Source organism: Pelodiscus sinensis, chromosome 27 (genome assembly GCF_049634645.1).
Source record: "Pelodiscus sinensis isolate JC-2024 chromosome 27, ASM4963464v1, whole genome shotgun sequence".
NCBI classification, from domain to species: domain Eukaryota; kingdom Metazoa; phylum Chordata; order Testudines; family Trionychidae; genus Pelodiscus; species Pelodiscus sinensis.
Window position 1 is genome coordinate 16,245,974 of NC_134737.1, and position 20,743 is coordinate 16,266,716.

The 20,743-nt window shown below is 46.1% G+C and overlaps 1 protein-coding gene across 1 annotated transcript in view; it reads right to left on the reverse strand.

Moving 5' to 3' along the window:
- Window positions 1–20,743, reverse strand: part of LZTR1 (leucine zipper like post translational regulator 1) — a 118,201-nt gene that overhangs the window by 40,600 nt on the left and 56,858 nt on the right. The window contains exons 11-15 of the mRNA XM_075910554.1: window positions 18,439–18,549; window positions 17,783–17,875; window positions 14,412–14,507; window positions 2,780–2,963; window positions 1,877–2,046 (exon numbers count right to left, since the gene is read on the reverse strand). Coding sequence (XP_075766669.1) covers window positions 1,877–2,046; window positions 2,780–2,963; window positions 14,412–14,507; window positions 17,783–17,875; window positions 18,439–18,549 — 654 coding nt within the window. The remainder of the gene's footprint in view (window positions 1–1,876; window positions 2,047–2,779; window positions 2,964–14,411; window positions 14,508–17,782; window positions 17,876–18,438; window positions 18,550–20,743) is intronic.

The following is a 20,743-nucleotide window of genomic DNA, read 5'->3' on the forward strand; positions in this document are numbered from 1 at the left end:
TGTCTCTGCACTGGTGGAATGGGCTTTCATGAGCACGGGTGAATGTGATGCAAGGTGCATCTGTATATACATCTTATGCACTGCTGCAACAATACCTCCCCTTGAAAAGTAGTAACACCTCTGTTGTTATTATCACTGTGAAACAAAGTCATCTATGAAATTATGAATTCTGTCCATTTCGATCATGTAGCTGTCTAGGGTGGTAAGAATCACAGAAACAGGACTGGAACAGACTTCAAGAGGTCATCAAATCTATTCTTCTGCAATAAGGGCAGAACCATGCACCTTCTAGACTGAAGTAGGTAATAATTATTGATGGGGGGGGGGAACACTACAAGAATTTGCTAATGGTCAAAGGGCACATTTTTCTATTATATCAGTGGAGAGAGTGTGGGGTTTGGGTGCAGGAGCAGATTCTGACCTGGGAGCAGGGTGCAGGTCTGGGAGGGAGTTGTGACGTGGGTAGAGGTGTAATAAGAGATGCAGGGGGTTGGGTTGTGACCCAGGGCAGGGAGTTGGGGTGCAGGCGCTGGGGAGTAAGGTGCAGGCTCTGACGAGAAGGTGTTTAGTCTAGGTCAGTGTTTCTTAACCTTTTCTTATAAAGTACCCCTTAAAAAAAAAGTACCCCCAATACCTACAGTTTTCAGACACACAATTTTTTTTTCTACCATTGCAACACATTTGTTTAAACAACTTAATCATACCTGGGCGGGCGAATGAAACTTTTCGGTGTAAAAAGTACAAATTAATAAAGTGCTCTAAAACTTAAAACAAAAATTCAGTTTTCTCCCAATTTCAGTTGTGTTGATGTACCCCCCAGACTAATCTCGAGTACCCCTAAGGGTACTTGTACCACTGGTTGAGAAACACTGGTCTAGGTGACTCCCAAGCAGCAGCCCAGATGGGCTTCTTAAGCAGGCTTCCTGTCTGCCATGCCTCCCCAAACCTCTCAAAGAGGCTGGGGCCAGCATGTGTGCATCTACATGGTACACTTCATGGGGGAAAGGGGACTCTGTGAGTTGCCTGTATCCACACGCACAGCCCAGGCAGCTTCCACTGGATTGTGCTGAGGGGCAGAAACAGCACACGCATACCTCCCCACCCCTCCAAGGGACACAGGCCTTGCAGAGATGCACATGGCTCCAGCATGTGGCTGCTTTCAGCAGTGTGGGTGGTGGGGCAGGAAGGGAGCCTGCTAAGAGTCTAAATATATACATATATTTATATATAGGTTTATCGATTGTATTGGTGGTGCACATTCACACTTTACCTTAATATTTGTGTTGCACATAAGAAAATTCAACCTGTCCAAAGGTTGAAAATGTTAGAGGGAACATTGGTGGTGGTTCATATCCACATTATGTTCCTTCTGTCAGTGATGTATCTATTCACCAGGAGTGTTTCCACCGATTTAACTGTGTGGTGCACTGGGGGGCTCACCTCCCTAGCTCCAGGGCTGACACCCAACAGGCAATATAAGTAATGCAGTGTCTACAAGGAAACTGCATCACCCCAACTACACTGACCTACCCCTTTCACAGAAGCGGAGTTATTACATTGCTGTATTGGGTGACTTACTTTGATGGGCGCTACATTTAGTATAGATACTTACAGAGCTAGGTCAACATGAGCTGGCCTAGGTTGACCAAACTCTGTAATATAGAGCAGGCCTTAAAGGTAGAGGAAGAGACTCTAATTTAATGCTGACGCTGAGCCTCAGCTGGACATTTAAGTTGCTGCCTCCAATTTCAAATTCACCGTAAAAGCCTTGAAACTGACAAAACAACTTAAGTTTAGTCCACGAGTCAATAGCTACATTGGCTACCCTGAGTTCTAATTCTTATCAGTAATCTTGTTAGCAAAATTCAGTGTTTACCTTTAGCTGATCCAGCTGAAGCTTGTTAGCATTTTCACACACAATGAGCACATTCTGCAGATCTACAGATGCTTCTATATACTGGAGGCAGAGCTGTTCCAGTCGTGAGAGCTTGAAATTCAGGGCTAATTTGTATACGTCCATGATAAGTAGTACATCTTGCACATGACCTGTACATCACAAAGGGAAACAGTGCCATTACATAGCTCTAGAGAACTTGCTAATAGAAGATTCTTCAGAGATATCTAGAGAGGTCAGAAATGTTCTCAAACCAATTTCTGGTGTCATCTTGAGTAATTAGGGTACGAGAACCAAGGGAGATTAGCAATATTATCATTTGTTTTATCTCCTGTTTAACACAGATCACAGAGCTTCTCCAGAGTAGCTCCTAAAGGAGATTTTTAGCAAAACATTCAATCTTGATTTTTAAATGGTCAGTGATTCATTGTTAATGACTTTCACTACTAAAAATCTATTGCCTTACATTCCTGTCTGAATTTGTGTAGCTTCAACATCCAGCCATTGCATTATGTTTTATCTTTCTCAGGTAGACTGAAGACTATTAAATACTTTCTCCTATGTAAGACTCACAGACTGCAATCAAGTCACTTAACCTTCTCTTTGTTAAGATAAATAGAATGACGTCCTTGAGTCTCTGACAACAAAGCATATTTTCTAATCCTTTAATAACTTTAGGATTTCTTTTCTGAATCATTCCTGATTTTTTAACATCCTTCTTGAGCTGAGGACAAGAGCTGGACACAGAATTCCAGCAGTGATTGCACAGCTGATAAATAGAAATATTTACTCTCAAATTGTTAGTATTCAATTTTCATTATTTTTTTAAAAAGGTCTCTATGGGCCAGGTTTGGCTTGCACACTACCTTCCTCCAGCTGCCCTACCTTTGCGTGGGTATTTTATTTTATCCGTGTACAGGAACTGCATGAGCACTTCAAAGGGCTGAGCTTCAGCTTCTCGGATTGTCACTTCCAGCAGGGGCTGCAGGCAGCACAGCTTGACATTGCCACCAATTCCCTCCTTCTGGGATAGTGCTGGTCCCTCTTCGTCAATCTCTTGCTTAGATTTCTAATGGGAAAGGAAAACAGTTATCAAGAAGCAACAGTGTGTGGTTGTGTCCCTGGGACTGCAGCTGAGAAGGATAATTTGCCAGGAACACACTTTGTGAGTGTGCATTTGTACAACTGTGATGTATGAAGCCATAGAACTCTGCACTGTACTGCCTGGGCTTGTGTAGTGGAGTTTCGCCCCTTCATGCCGTGAACTGGCATTGTGACATTTATCTTTGAGCTCGTCTGTATTTTAAAATAAAGAAAGCCCCAGACAGGGAGCTCAGTAATGAAGTGTCCCAGCTTCCCTCCAAAGAGGATTCTTGGGTGCTGAAAAATCTCCTTTGCGCTCTGTGCACAATAGCATGTGCACTGGGCAAAGTGGCTGGAAGGCCCTCTTAGTAAATTACTCTGGTTCAGAAAGTCCCCCGCCAAAGCTCTGGATCCTCCAGCACATGAGGCATCTCAGGAAGAACAGAGGAAAAGGAAGCGTGGTTGAGACAGTCCTGCACCCTGATGACTCTTAGGTTCTACAACAGGCGTGTCAAACTTGAAGCCTACCTAGGGCCGCACAAATGGAAACTGATAGCTTTCAGGGCCACGAAAGAAAATGTACTTTTATCAGAAAGTCATAATTATTTATTATTATAGATTATGTTTTAGATATATTTTATATTTTTTCAGGTCTTGTTAAAATCATAGAATACTAGGACTAGAAGGGACCTCGAGAGGTCATCGAGTCCAGTCCTCTGCCCTCATGCAGGACCCAGTACTGTCTAGACCAGTGGTCTCCAACCTTTTTACACCCAAGAACACTTTTTAAATGACAGACCAAGCCAAGATCTACCGCCCCGCCCCTTCCTTGAAGCCCCGCCCTCTCTATTCTCCTCATCTCCATCACTTGCTATCCCCAATTCTTATACCGCTGCTTTTTTTAAAAAAATTCTTCTGTAGGAAGAGGTTTTTCCAACATTTGGCCTCTCTAGACTGGACCAAATGTCAGAAAAAAAAACCCTTTTTTTGGAAGCCCCCTTATTCCTCGTGGAAAGAGGAATATAGGGGTGACCAAAAGAGCATGTTTGCTCTTCCACTAAAAAAGCGGAAGAACAAACGCAACCCTGGATGCAGAAGAATTTTTCTGGGATATCTCCAGAATCCTGAAAAACTCCAGCAGTCTAGCCGGACCCTCACTGGGTTGAGACAGGACGTGCAGTCTCTGGGGTGGGAATGAGGGATTTGGGTGAGGGAAGGGGTGAGAGGTGCAAGCTCTGGGAGGAAATCTGGATGCAGGAGGAGGTGGAGAAGGGGACGCTGGCTCGGGGAGGGAGCTCCAGGCTGGGCAGTGTTGGGATACTAAACAAGTGACAGGCTCGTGGATGTGAGGGTGCAGGAATTTGGGTTGGGGTACGTGAGGGGCTCAGGGCAGGGGGTTCCAGTGTTTGATAGGCTCAGAGCTAGGGTCTGGGGAAGTGGGAATGCAGGAGTGGTTGTGGCCAGATGGGGGCTTGGCCCCAATTGGGGGTTTGTTGGCCAGGCTTCATTTTTAAATAAAATACTATGTTAAACACACAAAATTTCTGCATTGTCTTTATTTATGAGAATGGAAGGGAACCTGCCTTGAGTCAGGGGTCACTGACCCATAGAAAAGTCATTTGGGGGCAGAGGACACAGTACTGGGGAGGGGTGCTAGTGGATTCTGGGGCAGGGAACAGGGTGCCAGTGGGGGCAGGGGAGAGGGGGCAGGGTACCAGAAGGACAGGTGTCTGCAGCAGGGGACAGGGTGCTGTGGGGGGACAGGTTTCTGTAGAGGGGAAAGCAGGGGGACAGGTTTCTGTAGAGGGGAAAGCAGGGGGACAGGTTTCTGCAGTAGGGGACAGGGTGCCAGAAGGAACTGGTTTCTGCGGGGGAGGGGGGGGGCAGGGTGCCGTGGGGCAGGTTTCTGCAGAGGGGGGGCAGGTTTCTGCAGCAGGGTGAGGGGGGGCAAGGGAGAGGGAACAGGGCAGGAGGGCAGGGGACAGGTTTGGGGCAGGGGAGAGGAAACAAGGTTGGGGGCAGGGAGTTCCCTACTCCAGCCACGGAGGGAAGCCTCCGTCCCGTGTTCCCTCTGGGCTGATCGCAGGGCAGCCGCTCCAGCCCGGCTGCCCTGCGCTCAGCCCAGGGAGGCTGTGCCTAGCTCTAGCTGTGCTGGAGCAAGCTTCCCAGGCTGAGCGCAGGGCAGCCGGGCTGGTGCGAAGAGAAGCGGCTTCTCTGTGCTCCAGCCCGGCTGCCCTGTGCTCAGCCCGGCAAGCTTGCTCCAGCACAGCTAGAGCTAGGTGCAGCCTCCCTGGGCTGAGCGCAGGGCAGCCGGGCTGGAGTGAAGAGAAGCAGCTGCCTGGCCAGCTAGCCATGACGCTCAGCCAAAGTGCACCATGCTCCACGTGGGCTGGTGCAGAGGGGAAGCTGCCTGGTCAGCTGGCTGTGGCTTCCAGCCCGGAGGAGGCTGAACCACGCTCCATCTGATTGGGCGGATTCTCCTCTGTGCCTGCCCACGGAGCGTGGTACACCCTGGCAGGCGCAGAGAAGCTGCCTGATCAGCTGGAGTGCGGGGCAGCCTCTTTCAGCTGAAAGACACAGCCAGCTGGCCGGTGTGTTTCAGCCCTCCCAACCTCCCAGCTCCCACCATTCCGCGCAGCTACTCACCTGTGTTGTTGTTCGGTGAGTAGCTGCTCCTCAAATGAGGAAATCAAATTTAAATGTACTGTGCAGGCATGCAGTTCAGAGAGGGCTCAATAGCGACTCTTAGAGCCCCTGAGATCAACCGGTAGATCACGATCTACCGGTTGGTGACCACGGGTCTAGACCATCCTTGATAGACATTTATCTAACCTACTCTTAACTATTTCTAGAGATGGAGATTCCACAACCTCCCTAGGCAATTTATTCCAATGTTTAACCACCCTGACAGTTAGGAACTTTTCCCTAATGTCCAGCTTAAACCTCCCTTGCTGCAGTTTAAGCCCATTGCTTCTTATTCTATCCTCAGAGGCCAAGAATAAGTTTTCTCCTTCCTCCTTGTGACACCCTTTTAGATACCTAAAAACTGCTATCATGTCCTCTCTCAACCTTCTCTTTTCCAAGCCCAATTCTTTCAGTCTTCCCTCATAGGTCATGTTCTCTAGACCTTTAATCATTCTTGTTGCTCTTCTCTGGACCTTCTCCAATTTCTCCACATCATCTTGAAATGTGGTGCCCAGAACTGGACACAATACTTCAACTGATGCTTAATCAGTGCAGAGTAGAGCGGCAGAATGACTTCACGAGTTTTGCTTACAACACACCTGTTGATACAACCTAGAATCATATTTGCTTTTTTTGCAACAGCATCACACTGTTGACTCATATTTAGCTTGTGGTCCACTATAACCCCTAGATCCCTTTCTGCCGTACTTCTTCCTAGACAGTCCCTTCCCATTCTGTATGTGTGAAACTGATTGTTCCTTCCTAAGTGGAGCACTTTGCATTTGTCCTTATTAAACTTCAACCTGTTTACCTCAGACCATTTCTCCAATTTGTCCAGATCATTTTGAATTATGATCCTGTCCTCCAAAGCATTTGGAACCCCTCCTAGCTTGGTATCATCTGCAAGCTTAAGAAGCGTACTCTCTATGCCGATATCTAAATCGTTGATGAAGATATCGAACAGAAATGGTCCCAAAACAGACCCTTGTGGAACCCCACTTTTTATAGCTTTCCAGCTGGATTGTGAACCGTTAATAACTACTCTTTGAGAACGGTTATCCAGCCAGTTATGCACCCACCTTATAGTAGCTCCATCTAAGTTGTATTTGCCTAGTTTATTGATAAGAATATCATGCAAGACTGTATCGAATGCCTCACTAAAGTCTAGGTAGATCACATCCACTGCTTCTCCCTTATCCACAAGACTCGTTATCCTATCAAAGAAAGCTGTCAGATTGGTTTGACATGATTTGTTCTTTACAAATCCATGCTGGCTGTTCCCTATCACCTTATTATCTTCCAAGTGTTTGCAGATGATTTCCTTAATTACTGGCTCCAATAGTGTTGTTTCTGCCAGGAAGGTATGCAGCTGTGAGAGTGATCTCATGTTGGATAGCCCAATTCCATACACGGATGTACTCGGCGCAGAGAGATCAGGATCGAGAGCCTCCTTGGCAACTGATGTAATAAACGGTGCAAATGTTGTCGGTGAGGATGTGTACTGTGATACCTCGTATCAGGTGCAGAAAATGCTTGCAGGCGTGAACATCGCCCGCAATTCCAGAAAGTTTGTGTGTAGTAGGATTTCTTGATGTGTCCATAGTCCCTGAGCACGGTAATGTTGTATATGGGCTCCCCAACCGATTAAGGATGCATTTGTGGTGATTTGTGCAGCTGGTTTCGGGCCGTGAAAGGGGACGCACGATAGGCTATTCTTTGGGGCGTTCCACCACAGTAACTAGTCACTGACATGCTTGGGGACAACGACAGACTTGTGCGTGCTGTCGGCTCCTGGTATATAAATGGTGAGTATCCGATGCTGAAGGCACCTTAAATGGAGTCTCACGTGAGGCACAACATAAATGGTAGCCACCATGTGTGCTAGCAACTTCAGGCAGGTAAGTATGGGGGTTTTGGGGGCGACGAGCAAGATATTCACCAGGTCTTGGATGGTGTGAAACCTGTCCACGGGTAAATATGCTGTCACAGGTATGGAGTCTAGCCTTGCCCTAATTAACTTGAGGGATTGGGAGGGCGTTAGGGAAGTCTTTGACAGATTGATAATGAGCCCTAGGGCTTCAGAAGTTTCCCTGGTTGTGTCCACCGCCCTCATAACTTCGTCTAAGGTAGGGGCCTTTAACAGACAGTCATCCAAATAGGGGAAGATCATGATGCCGAGACGTCAAAGGTGGGCGGCAACCACTGCTAGGGTTTTGGAAAATACTCTCGGTGCTGCCAAGAGACTGAAGGGTAACACCCTGTACTGATAGTGCTCCGTGCCCACTGTGAAACGGAGGACCCTCCTGTGGACAGCATGTACCATTACATGAAAGAACACGTCCTGCAATTCGAGGGACGCGAACCAATCCCATTTGTTCAGAGCTGGAATAACAGAGGCTAACGTGACCATTTTGAACTTGTGTTTTCGAAGGTGGCGGTTGAGTCTGCGCAAGTCCAGGATAGGCCTCCATCCCCCAGACTTCTTTTGGGTGAGGAAGTATTGGGAGTATTCCACTGAATTGATCCGGTACCCTCTTCACTGCCCCGATGGTAAGTAGGCGCAAGACCTCTAGGTGTAGAAGAGGTTCGTGAGAGGAGTCCCTGAAAAGGGACAGGGAAGGAGGGGACCGAGTAGAGAAAGGGATGGTGAAGCCTGAGATGAGGATCTCTCGGACCCAACGGTCTGTGGTTATAGAGAACCAGCGTGAGTGGTATGGTCTCAACCGGCGATGGAACAAACTGGCCGTGATGTGTGGAACCTCTGTAAGGGGTGCAGTCCCTTGATCGACATGTCAAACCTGCTCCCAAGCATGCTGCTGGTTGGATGCTTTGCTTTGCTGGGCTGGGCTGCGGGCGGTGCCATGCTGATCGTATGGCCTGGAGCGAGACACGGCATAGGAGAATGGTCTCTGTTTGTTGTAGGGCCCAAATCTCTTGCGTCTGTATGATGGAGTGTACATCCCGAGTGTCCTCAGCGTCGTGCGAGAGTCTTTGCCAGAGTGGAAGACTTGGTGAGTATTCCGGGCGAAAGGCAGCCAACGATCAAAAGATAAGTCCTCCACTTTTGATTGAAGGTCCTTTGGGACAGATGCCACGTGAAGCCAGGAGGCACAGCGCATGACCACTGATGTCGTTGTGGTTCTAGAAGCCGTATTGGCAATATCAAGGGCAATATGTAGTGCTGTGCGGGCTGCTGTGTAGCCCTCCTGCACTACAGCCTTCAAGATCTGCCTCTTAGTTTCAGGTAAGTATTTCAGGAGAGTGACCAGCATGGTATATTTGTCAAAGTCATGATTAGCGAGGAGAGCCATGTAATTAGCCATCCTGAGGGTTGCTGTGGCAGAGGAATAAATTTTTATTCCCAATAGATCCAAGCATTTTGCATCTTTATCAGTGGTCGTATTTCTACCCTGTGCCATCTTTGCTCTCTGTTGTACAGCATCCATGACAATGGAATTGGGCTGAGGGTGCGTAAACAGGAACTCCGTATCCTTAGACGATACAAAATACTTCTTATTAGTCCGTTTGTTTGTGGGCAATGTAGAGGCTGGCATTTGCCAGATGTCGCTGGCAATCTCCAGGATGGCCTCGTCAAAGGGGAGCACCAGCTTGGACCTTTGTGACGGCTGAAGATTTTTTAGTAGGCGGTGTTGTTTCTGCGGCATATTCGTGGTCTGCAATTCCTGGGACTGGGCTACTCTCTTAAGTTCTTCGAACTGCTTGTAGTCGTCTGTAGGGGAAGAATCACCGTGAAAAACTGCATCGTCTGATGGAGAGGATGACTGATCCGCAGGGGAGTCCATTTGCTGCTGCTCGTGGTTTGGGGGCAGATTATCATCCCTCTCTTGTTGACTAGAGGTCGAGGGAGCATCACCTGTGGGCATTGGAGGAGCTTGCTGAGGAGGTGGGATGTCCTGGGCCGAGCACTGGGGAGACTGTGATCGTCTGCGCGTGGGCAACCAGGAGGTGGAGTAAACTGCACTACGCGAGCATGGATATTCATGCCGGTAGTAGGTGTAATGTCGGCTGTGACGGTGATACGAGCGCCTTGGGGAATAGGAACTTGAACTCCTATAGTGACGAGAGTACAGAGAAGAAGCTGGAGACCTGGGTGACCTTGATAGCGCTGTATAGTGCGAAGGCGAGCAGGAGTGGTAGGATCGATAGTAACGCCACAATGAGTGGGATCAATGCGGGTATCTTAGATACCACTCCTGAGGGGCAGTGTAATGCCCATGTTGATGGCTTCCTGAATGATAAGAAGCTGAAGGAGAAGGTTCAGGAGAAAGGACCGCTATCTCAGGACTCGGTGTTGGAGTGCGTACGTGCCTAGCCTTTCGCTGTGCTTTCGTAGGTATTGAAGAGGCACGCAAAGGAGGCGGAGCCATGCCCAAAGGGCTAGTCGGTGCAGAGGTAAAATCTCTCAGTTCCGACATCTCCCGATAGCAGGATGGAGTTAACGGTGTCGGTGTTGGTGCCGCCGTTATCGCTGGTGGTGGCAACCGCACTGGCGTCGGTGCCAAGAAGCCCAGCACCGATGAGTGTTGATGCGGTGCCCCGATGACTGTTGATGCAGTGCCATCGGCGCTGAACGCTTTGGTGCAAGAAGTATCGGCGCCGAGGCTGGTCGTCTCGACACAGCATGAGGCTCTTTTGGTGTTGCTGCCGGCGCCGATTCTGGTCACAGCACTGCGCACTTGTTCTCTGGCTGCTCCGTGGTAGGTGGTTGTAACCCTCTATTAAAAAGCAGCATTTTGAGCTGCATCTCTCTATCCTGCCTGGTGCGAGTGGTTAGTTTGGAGCAGTGCGTGCACTTTTGGGGGATATGACCGTCCCCAAGGCACTTGATACAGCGCAAATAGCCATCTGATGCAGGCATGATGTCTCGGCATGTCACGCACTTCTTGAACCCAGGAGAACCAGGCATGATGACGCTGGAAGAGTCTGTCAGGCACAGTCTTTCTTAATAATAATTTTTTTTTTTAACTGGGAACATTGAACTGTTGAAACCCTAAATACCTATAAACATGAAATTTATTTATTTATTTATTTAAGAAAACGATATAAACTGGAACTATAACTACTGGGAAGGGGCTAACTGGGATGAATAAAACCACTTTATATCTTTTTTAGTCTTTTTGTGTTTCTCCTCAGAGCGAAGGAGGAGCTCGTCCTGATTCCGTCTGCGGCCGTGGACGGTTAGGAGGAACTGGCGGGGCTGGACCGCGCTCCGCGAATGGCGCGAGGCTACACATGTGCATGCGCGGTGCGGCGGGGCTACTGCTAGAGAAAACTTTCTGAGTTGCGGCACCAGGACGAGCCCAACACCTTCAGTGGAGCACCCACAAGGACACTATTTGATGAAGAACCAGGAGATTCCCCTGAGGAACACATGTGAGAGTGTCCCACACAACCATTAAAAGCTATAGAGGAAGACAATGAAAATGAACCTTGTCAGTCTACAGGTGAAGCTGCAGCAGTAAATAAGAACCAACCTATCAGGTCAGCTCAATGGTCCATTTGGCCCAATGTCCTGTCTTCCAACAGTGGCCACCACATATCACAGTATCCATTCCACACATGGATGTAAAAAATTAGAGGGAAAATTGAGCTCAATCCTCACAGCAGTCTCCTAAAAAAAACAGCTCAGATGTGTAATTCCTTCATGCCCTCTACAGTGTAGACAAAAACAAAGAATTCATTTAACTTTTCAGCAATGGCCTTTCCTTCCTTGAGAACTCCTATAACATTTTGTTAGTCCAGAGGGCCCACTGACTGGTTAGCAGACTTTTTGCTTCTGGTATACTTAAAACAATTTTTTGCTGTTAGTTTTTGAGTCTTTTGCTAATTGCTCTTCAAATTATTTTGACCTGCTTAACTATACTATTACACTTGACATGCTAGTTTATGCTCTTTTTTTAAATATTTTTTCAGTAGGATTTGACTTCCAATTTTTAAAGTAAGCCTTTTTGCCTCTAATTGATATTTTACTTTGTTGTTTAGCAATGGTGGCATTTTTTTGGTTCTCATGTTTTTTAATTTGGGGGTACACATTTAATTTAAGACTCTGTTATGGTGTTCTAAAAATGTTCCCATGCAGCCTGCAGGCATTTCACCTTTGTGACTGTACTTTTTACTTTTCTTCTTAACTAGTTTTTTCATTTTTGTGTCATTCCCCTTTCTGGAATTAAATGCTACTGTGCTGGGCTTCTTTGGTATTTCATTCCTCTCCCCCCAAGGAGATGAAATTTAATTACGCTATGGTTTCTTTTCCTGAGTAGTTAAGCTACTTGGACAGGTTCTGTGCTCCACGTAGAACTAAATCAAGAATTGCCTCTCTCCTTGTGGGTTCTAAGACTAGCTGCTCCAAGAAGCATGTCAATGGTTGAGCAAGCAGATTCTGATGGTTTAACAGCTGCACATACAAACAAAAATGTGCTTGATACTATACACAAAGATGGACCTGGCACTAACACAGAAGAAAATAAAGATGATTCTGGCTTTTGCAAGACTGATATTGGCATCAAACAGTACTATGGCGCAAAAAGCTGAGCCAGGGTGGAAACAAATAGAGCTGACAGTGCTGAAGTAATCAGTATTGAGGTTTCCTGTACTGAAACACAAGGCAATACTGAAGAACCCCCCCCCCACATTGATCAAAAGCTCGTGTTTTACCATACCATGTACGTTCTTCACTAGGGGAGTGTCAGTTTTAAAGAAGAAGCCTTAGCCTTAGTATGCACTGGACCCTGAGCTAGTAGGAATGCATCTTGAACCAAGAAGTTTATGTTGGAAGGTCTGAATTTAATCTCATGAATCTGTTCATTAGAAACAGATGAAGGCAGGTGTCCCTAGACCTCAATATCCTCTTTGAAGCAGACATACAAATATTTCTAATGACTGTGAAATTCTCTCAAGCAAAAGGACAGGTTTAAGAGAAAGCCGTGTAAGTCTATTTCAGCAAAAAACAGACACCTAAAAGACTAACAAATTTATTAGGGAATAAACTTACATAAGATACAACTTAGGGATGTGAAGGACTAGTCGACTAGCTGACTATCCACTAAGCAAATGCTTATCAGATAGTCGACAGGCTAGTCGACTAGTCACTACCCCACCCTTGCTGCCTCTACCAGAAAGAGGCAGCGGGGGGAAGGAAAAGGGAGGGTGTACTTCAAAGTGGTAGTGCCGTGTGGAGCCTAGGGCCAGACCCTGGGCTCCATGCAGTCGTCAGGCTGCACACGGCATTTCAAAGAGCCTAACACCGGGCTCCCTGCAGTGTTTCAAAGCGGCAGCGCTGCATGGAGCCTGGGGTCAGCGGGGGATTGTATGAGGTAGCTCTACCCAGCTATCCCTAGTGATGGTCTTGCAGAAAGAACTATTCTAAATGCTTGGGAGGTGCTCAGATACAACCTGATAGAAGCTATGTAAAAAGAGATGGTACCTTAATGTCACCCTCTCTCCAGACCTCCTTCCTTCTCTTTTCCTTCATTGAGCTCCAATACTTTGCCTTCCTGGCATTGTGCTCTGCAGTCCCTGTTTTTCTATCCATTCCTCTTTGGATGCAGGAATGCTTCCCTCCTTTCTGTGTCTCCTAAGTTCTCTCCCTACTTCCTACAATCTCTTACCCCAACTCTCCTGGGATCCCTCTTCTATTGCTTTGAGTAAACCCCTCTACTGTGTCCCCCTTTATTAAAATCCCTTCTCTTCTCACTGGTGTCACTCCCACCAGTTCTGGGATCCTCAGAGTCTTTCCTGCCTTTTATTGGGAGTCTCTCTCCAAATTACAAACGGTTACCACCCCTTCCCTAAGTATCCCTGCCCAACCCTTTGGTCTCTCTTCCTCTTTTCTCCTTCTCCCTTCAGACCCACTCTCTCCTTCAGGCTTTTGCGAACTTTAACCCTACCCAAAGACAATTTCTCAGCTCTCATCTCCTCATCCATGATCTCTGTCTTCTTCTTCCTTGCCCATTACTCTTCTTTCACCTGCACTCCTATAATCTTTCTGTCTTCACTCCTTGCAGGTCCTCATGTCCCTTGAGCACTGGATCCTTCTGCCCCAGCTCCGCCTCTTTGGCCGTTCCTTACCTCACACTCTTCCCGTAGTTCTGCCCTGGTGGGACTCTGGTCTGGTTCTCTCCAGAGTACGGCTCCAGCAGTGGCAAAGGCTGAGTGAAGATTGCTACTCTGCAGGGGACACAGCCTCACAGCAGCCACTGCTGTCAGGATGGCAGAAGTGCAGGGAGTTTCTCTCAAAACCTTGTTTAGTGCTTGGAGCTCGGGCCAAAATAGCTGTAAATAGCAATTGAGAAGGCAGCACTCTTGAGGGCTTCCCCTGCTTTAAGCCACCTTTATACCTTTCTTAGTCCTGGGTTGTCTGAGGAGCACTTTGGCTCCACTCAAGATAAGCAGCCACGGGGATGTTCCATCTTGCACCAGCTAACAAGTCTGATAGGAGCCACAGGGTCATTAGAGGATCAATGGAGTGCATCACCCAAATTAGCCCCTTCCCATCATATCCATTGCCTACATCAACACACACCCAATGTCCTTTGTTGAGGAAATTCTGACCAGCCCAATAAAGGCTGGTCTCAAACTCTTCATTGGCACTACACGTCTATAGAATAGATAGGAAATCTCATTCCATTTTCAATCTTTTTCCTCATTTTTTGTCTACTGACTAATTGCTTCTAAACTTGACCAGTTTAAGTATCAACTCACCATAAGGCTATTTCTGTAATGTACTTGCCTGTTTCAATCTCTCCCTTGCCTGTATAATTTTCTTCCTTAGCCACTTACAGCGAGCTGTGACAATGGCTGCATGCCCCCGGACTCGGTCTTCCTTCTGCCAACAATGAATGTGAAAGCACATGTTATTAGTCGACTCACATATAGTATCATCCTGGAAGTCAGTGGGAGTGGAGAGTCCTTGCCCCCCCCTTCCAGGTTTGGGTCCAAGGTCTGACTATTTTACCGTAACTAGTGGAACAAATGGTGATAGCAAACAGAGGGCACATTGGTGTGCACTGTACAGAGTGTGAGCAAGATTCCGCCCTCTCTTCCTCCAAAACATTTCATACAATTGGTTGAGGAGATTTTTTTCATCATAAGCCCCAAGGGGAAGGCTAACAATTATGTTCTGCGTCCATGGGATATGATGCCTGTAGTTACATGTGATGCCCAATTTTTTTCTTTTCAAAAGAACAGTATCAGCTGTTTGCTGCTGCTCTTAATATTTGGACAAATTTAATGGCATCCTGTGACTCCTCTGCAATGACTTTTATAGGAATGCAGGTTGGGGTCTTTTTGAGTGTTTATTGCTTTCTATTTGTTGAGCTCAAATTTCTCATGCTTGTTCTCAGCCAGAAAGTGAGAGGGGGAGGGGTTTAATGTTTGGTCTTTATTTTAATTATTGGAGAAGGAACGATGTTGCTTTTCCCATAATTTAAAACATTTTCCATATATTTTATTTCAACAATTTTAAAATGGCTATTAAGAAACTTGAGATACGATACTGCAAACCACTGACCATTATCTTTCAGGAGTTATTCACTGGTTTGGAAGACGAAGTAACACACACATTGCACAATACAGCTACAGTTATTTGGGGGCCTGACACAGGGCAGCAGTGGGGGTTCCCCACCCCCCACAGCAGCAGAAGCCAGCGTAACCTGGCAGCCTGTTTCACTCTGTCCCACTGTCCTCTCCCAGTCAGCTACACTCCACAGATATGTATTCCATGTAGATATGCACATGCCCAGTTCACTGAAGCTGAAGAATTTTGCCTAGCAGTATTGGGAGGGTAGGGACATTCATGTCCAGTCTTTTATAGGCAGAAATCAGCAAAAGAGAGGAAAACAAGTGCAATGCTGGATGGTATCCCATTGATGTGGAAACAGTTGTGCTGAGGACATTGGTAACAGTCTCAATGGGCATTCCACAGACAGTACCAAATTCAATAGTACAGTGTCAAACATAGGATACCTTGGCACTGGAGAACAGATAGGTGGTCCCACTCCATCTCACGTACTGGAAGGATCCTGGTGATAGTCTGCACTCCTCCTGGAAGAGGAAGAGGACTCTCCCCAAGCTCTGGAGGGGATGCATTCCATTTTGAAAGATCTTTTTCTCAGAGGACCCAAGGAAGGAAAGTAATCTCTCTTCCTCCTGGAAGAGCCATCAGAGTCTGGTCAAGCAACATTGGCTCATTCCAGTTCTGAAGTTCTCTGAGCCAGCCAGATGTTCTGTAGATGTCACCGGTGCCAATACAGGTTTTAATGCCTGTTCTGTAAAATGTCTTAAACATGCCTTCTCCTAGGCCCAATAGCCACTATGTACAGGGAAGGATTTTGGGAACAGCCACCCCACATGAAGGATAGGGTTTAAAGCCTACGGAGGGTATCCCACCAGGATCACTAATTAATCTAACTAACAATTCCTAACTTATTTAAACGGTACTTACAAACTAACTATGAACAATCTGCAACAAAATCTCTACAGGCTGAGCTAAGAAAACACACGAGGAATTTACCACAAGATAAATTCCTGACTCTAGTTGTGAGTGGTGAGAATGAAGGGGGGCATGGCCTTTAAATTATCCAGGGCAGAGGGTACGGTCACAAGGAGCAAGGGCCACCCATACTTCTGCCATACACAAAGTTCATCAGCTTCCGTATACTGGGCATACACACTCTTCAGTAGAATATAACTCTGCAACCACTTGAAGAAGAGACAAGTTTGGAAACTTTAACATTAGCTGCAGCAGCTCCCCACTTCATTTTCGCTTTTATTTATAGGCACTTTGTAGGTTTTGTGCTTCAGTTCAAAGCCATAAGATGTGATGTTATTGGTAAACAATTTGAATAAAAGAGTCAAATTCATCCTATTGAGAAATAATCATGCAAGACATACACAGATGCATCTGTTCTGGCTGAATATGGGCAGACTGCTATACTTCGGCTACGTCTACACTGCAGGCCTCTAAATTGCAACTGGATTTTAAAAGATTTGGATTAATGTATAATCAGTAACAGGTAGTGATGTGCCAAAACAGAGCTAATCATCTTAGCTCTTGTTTTCTCAGGTGTCAGGGAGGAATCTTCCACAGTTCCAGCCTGATGTGAACATAAGAATGGCCATAATGGGTCAGACCAAAGTTCCTGTCTTCTGACAGTGACCAATGCCAGGTGCCCCAGAAGGAATGAGTAGAAAAAGTAATCAAATGATTTATCCCGTTGCCCATTCCCAAACAGAGGCTAGGGACACCAGCCATGCCCACACTGAATAATAACCATTGACTTATATTCTATGAATTTCTCTCTCTCTTTTTTGATCCCTCTTAAAGTCCTGGTATTCACAACATCCTCTGGCAAGGAATTCCACAGGTAGACTGTGGGCTGCATGAAGAAATATTTCTTTTTGTTTGTTTTAAACCTGCTACCTATTAATTTCATGTGGTGACCACTAGTTCTAGTGTTATGGAAACAAGTAAATAACTTTTCCTTATTTATTTTCTCCACATCAGTCATGATTTTATAGACATTTATCATATTCCCCCTTAGTCTCCTCTTTCCTAAGATGCAAAGTGCCATTTTTTTAAAATCTCTCTTCATATGGCAGCTGTTTTATACCCCTAAACATTTTTGTTGCCCTTTTCTGAACTTTTTCCAATGCCAAGATATCTTTTTTGAGAAGAAGTGACCACATCTGCATGCAGTATTCAAGATGTGGGCATACCATGGATTTATATAGGGGCAATAAGATATTCTGTGTCCCCTTTTTAATTATTCCTATAGATCAAATATCCATGCACTTTCTCTAGGATCCCTCAAATCAAGTAAGATTTCCCCTTGGATGCCTATAATTGATGAGTATGAAGATGTATTTTACAAAAGTTCCTTAATTCTCTGTGTCTCATAATCAAGCACCATAAGTGAATAGTGTAGCCAAAATACAGAAGTCTCTCTACATATTTTTGAAAGTGCTACAGAAATAACTGTCTTAGCATTCAGCTGTGGGAACACCTAAAGTGTAAGATGGTTCACTTTCATCTTTATTGCCAGGAACTACAGACTGCTTCTGTTAAACTCAAGTATCATTTTCACTGGAATATATACCTACCTCTCCTAGAACAAACTCCAAGTCGCTGAATTGCCTGTTTTCCCACAATCTTCCATAATCTTCATGTAAAGTACACTTTGGGTAACAAGAAAACTAAAATGAGAAAGATTTAAAAACTGTTATTGTTTATTTCAGTTTAATATGAGGCACACCAACAAGCAGCATCTACACAGGCAACATCTTAATTGCAGCTCCAAAAAGAAACCAGAGAATGCCCTGATCAATCAAAGCAGTTAGGTCTGATTACACTTAAAGTAGACAGAACGGTTTGCAGATTTTAGCAACAAACCTCCAACCAAGTTGAGCACATGAAAACAGTAATCTTCAGAGTATTATAACCCAGCCAAACCATCCCGTCAAATTTCAAGTGACTGCTCCAAAGCATGGAGATGCTAGAGATCCTAGAAGAAACTGTTGTAAGAAATATTTAATGTTGGAAAAATGTTTGAACTGCTTTTGCTGAAACTTCAAAAAATAAAAGAATTCAGCAGGAGCTAAGCAGGGACTAAGCATAGAAAATTTTAGCCTGAACAGTTAACACTTAGGAACAATTAACCAACTGAAAGCAGGGCCTTATACTGGAAAACATTTGGCCACCTTAATTATAGGCTCTGACGACTGTTCCATAACCCCCATGAATCAAATTAACAAATTACCTGGAATCTGTACATTTCTCCACTTCTAATGTTATTGTCCACTGTCCCACCAAAGATATACATGGCATCTGAAATGACAGCTGCAGCATGGAAGAGTCTCCCACTTGGCAGCTAGGAAAATCAACACACACACAAAAGCTGGTGACTATTTTAAGAGAGACACTTTCAGACAAGAATTTGGGGAAAAAAGCAAAAATGACAAACAAAAAAAATATAATGGAAATGAATTAGCAACCCAGATTACTGTTAGGTTCTAGGATTTCCTTGTTACCTCTATAGCATCCCTTCCTGTCATTTTTAATGACACCGCTGGTAAACTTTTAAAATTATTATTACTTTACATGTGCAGGGCTATATGAATTCTGTAGGTAAGAATGTTCTGCAGAATATTCTTGCTGCCTACGAATTGTGCCTCAGAGCTGAGTTTCATTATAAAAAAATCAAGTACATTTCTAGCCCTTCCAAATTTGAACAATACACAAACTGTTTACTCTGCAAACCGACAGTTTGAAATAAAGGAGTATATGGAACCGTATCTGTCAGTTGGGTGTTAACACCGAACCCTGAACGTGACAATTGAAATGAAAACACTAATTCTTTCAAGTTGGTCATTGTAGCAGATCCATTTTGCTAATGTGTCTATCAAGCAATGCTGGGTGCAAAGATGGACACTGTAACAGGAGACAGAGGAACAGTTTCCTTGAAGGAGGGTGTGGATGAGTCACCTAGCTCAGGAAGGGGACCCCCTTGCACACTTCCTCCTCTTGAGTCCATCATTGCAAAAGAGTCCACCACCTCCTGAGGCAATGACAGGACGGAGTCCCAATGAGCCCTGGCCTGGTTGAAAGACCTTGCCAAACAGGCTTGTAGGGGTCTGAGTCTCAAAATGGCGTGGCGAACCACTTGAGTACAGGCCGCCATATGTCCAAGAAGCTACATACAAGTCCGGGCTGTTGTAAGTGGGGACAGCATAAGGTCTTGCACCATGGTCGCCAGAGTTTGGAACCTGGCCATGGGGAGATACGCCCTTCCTCTCGTGGCATCTATGTAGGCTCCCATAAACTCTATGTCCTGAGAAGGAGTTAACATAGATTTCTCCTCATTTATCAGTAGCCTGAGTTCCCCAAAGAGGGATTTTGTAAATGTTATATGGGCTAACACCTGATCCCTTGACCAACCCCGGATGAGCCATTCGTCCAGGTACGGAAAAACTTGGACCCCGTGCCTTCTGAGGAATGCTGCCACCACTGCCATACATTTTGGAAACACTCTGGGGGCAGTGGAGAGCTTGAACAGCAGAACCATGAACTGAAAATGGTTCCGAGCCACCACAAACTGGAGGAACCTTCGCTGACTTGGCTGTATGGCCACATGAAAATAAAATGTATCTGACGAAGTGGGTCTTTGCCCATGAAAGCTTATGCTCCAACACTTCAGTTAGTCTATAAGGTGCCACAGGACTCCTCGCCGCTTATGAAAATAAGAGTCCTTTAAATCAAGGGCAATGTATCAGTTCCCTATCTCTAGAGCCGGGATGATGGAGGCCAGCATCACCATCCTGAACCTCGTTTTCTTTATCACCTTGTTGAGGTTCCTGAGGTCCAAGATAGGCCGGAGCCCACCTTTCAGCTTGGGGATAATAAAATAATGGGAATAAAAACCCCTGCCCTCCAAGTGAGGCGGAACTCTCTCTACTGCTCCTTTCTCAATGAGTGAGACTATCTCCTGCTGCAGAAGGGCATCTTGAAACGGGGCCCTGAAGAGGGACTGGTAGGGAGGGAGGGTAGGGGACAAACTCATAAAAAGGGATGGAGTAATCCATCCTTACCAGGCCTAGCACCCACTTGTTAGAGGTGATGCAGGCCCAGGCCCGGAAAAAATGGGAAAACCTGTCCCCAAAGGGAGGGATGATAGTGGGGGCTGGTACAGGGTCCTCGGGCGCACCTTCAAAACTGCTGCTTAGACTGCTGGGTGGGGGATGGGCCAGTGCCTCTGTTGGAGTTGCCCCGTGGGCGCCCATGACTCATCTGCGAGGAAAAGGGCCCCGCAGCACTATTAGAACCCCCCCACTCAGATTTCAAGGTCAGCGCCTCCACTGGTCCTACCGGGAAGGCTGAAACTGCAACCTTCCCGACTGTCTAGCAGGGAGCGGTCTCCTCTGAAGGGCTGGCGTGTGAATGCCCAGTGATTGGACCATGGCCCTCGTGTCCTTAAGGCTATGAAGCCTCGAGTCAGTATGCTTGGAGAACAGGGATTTCCCGTCAAACGGCAGGTCTTGGATTGTGGACTGGACATCTGGAGGAAT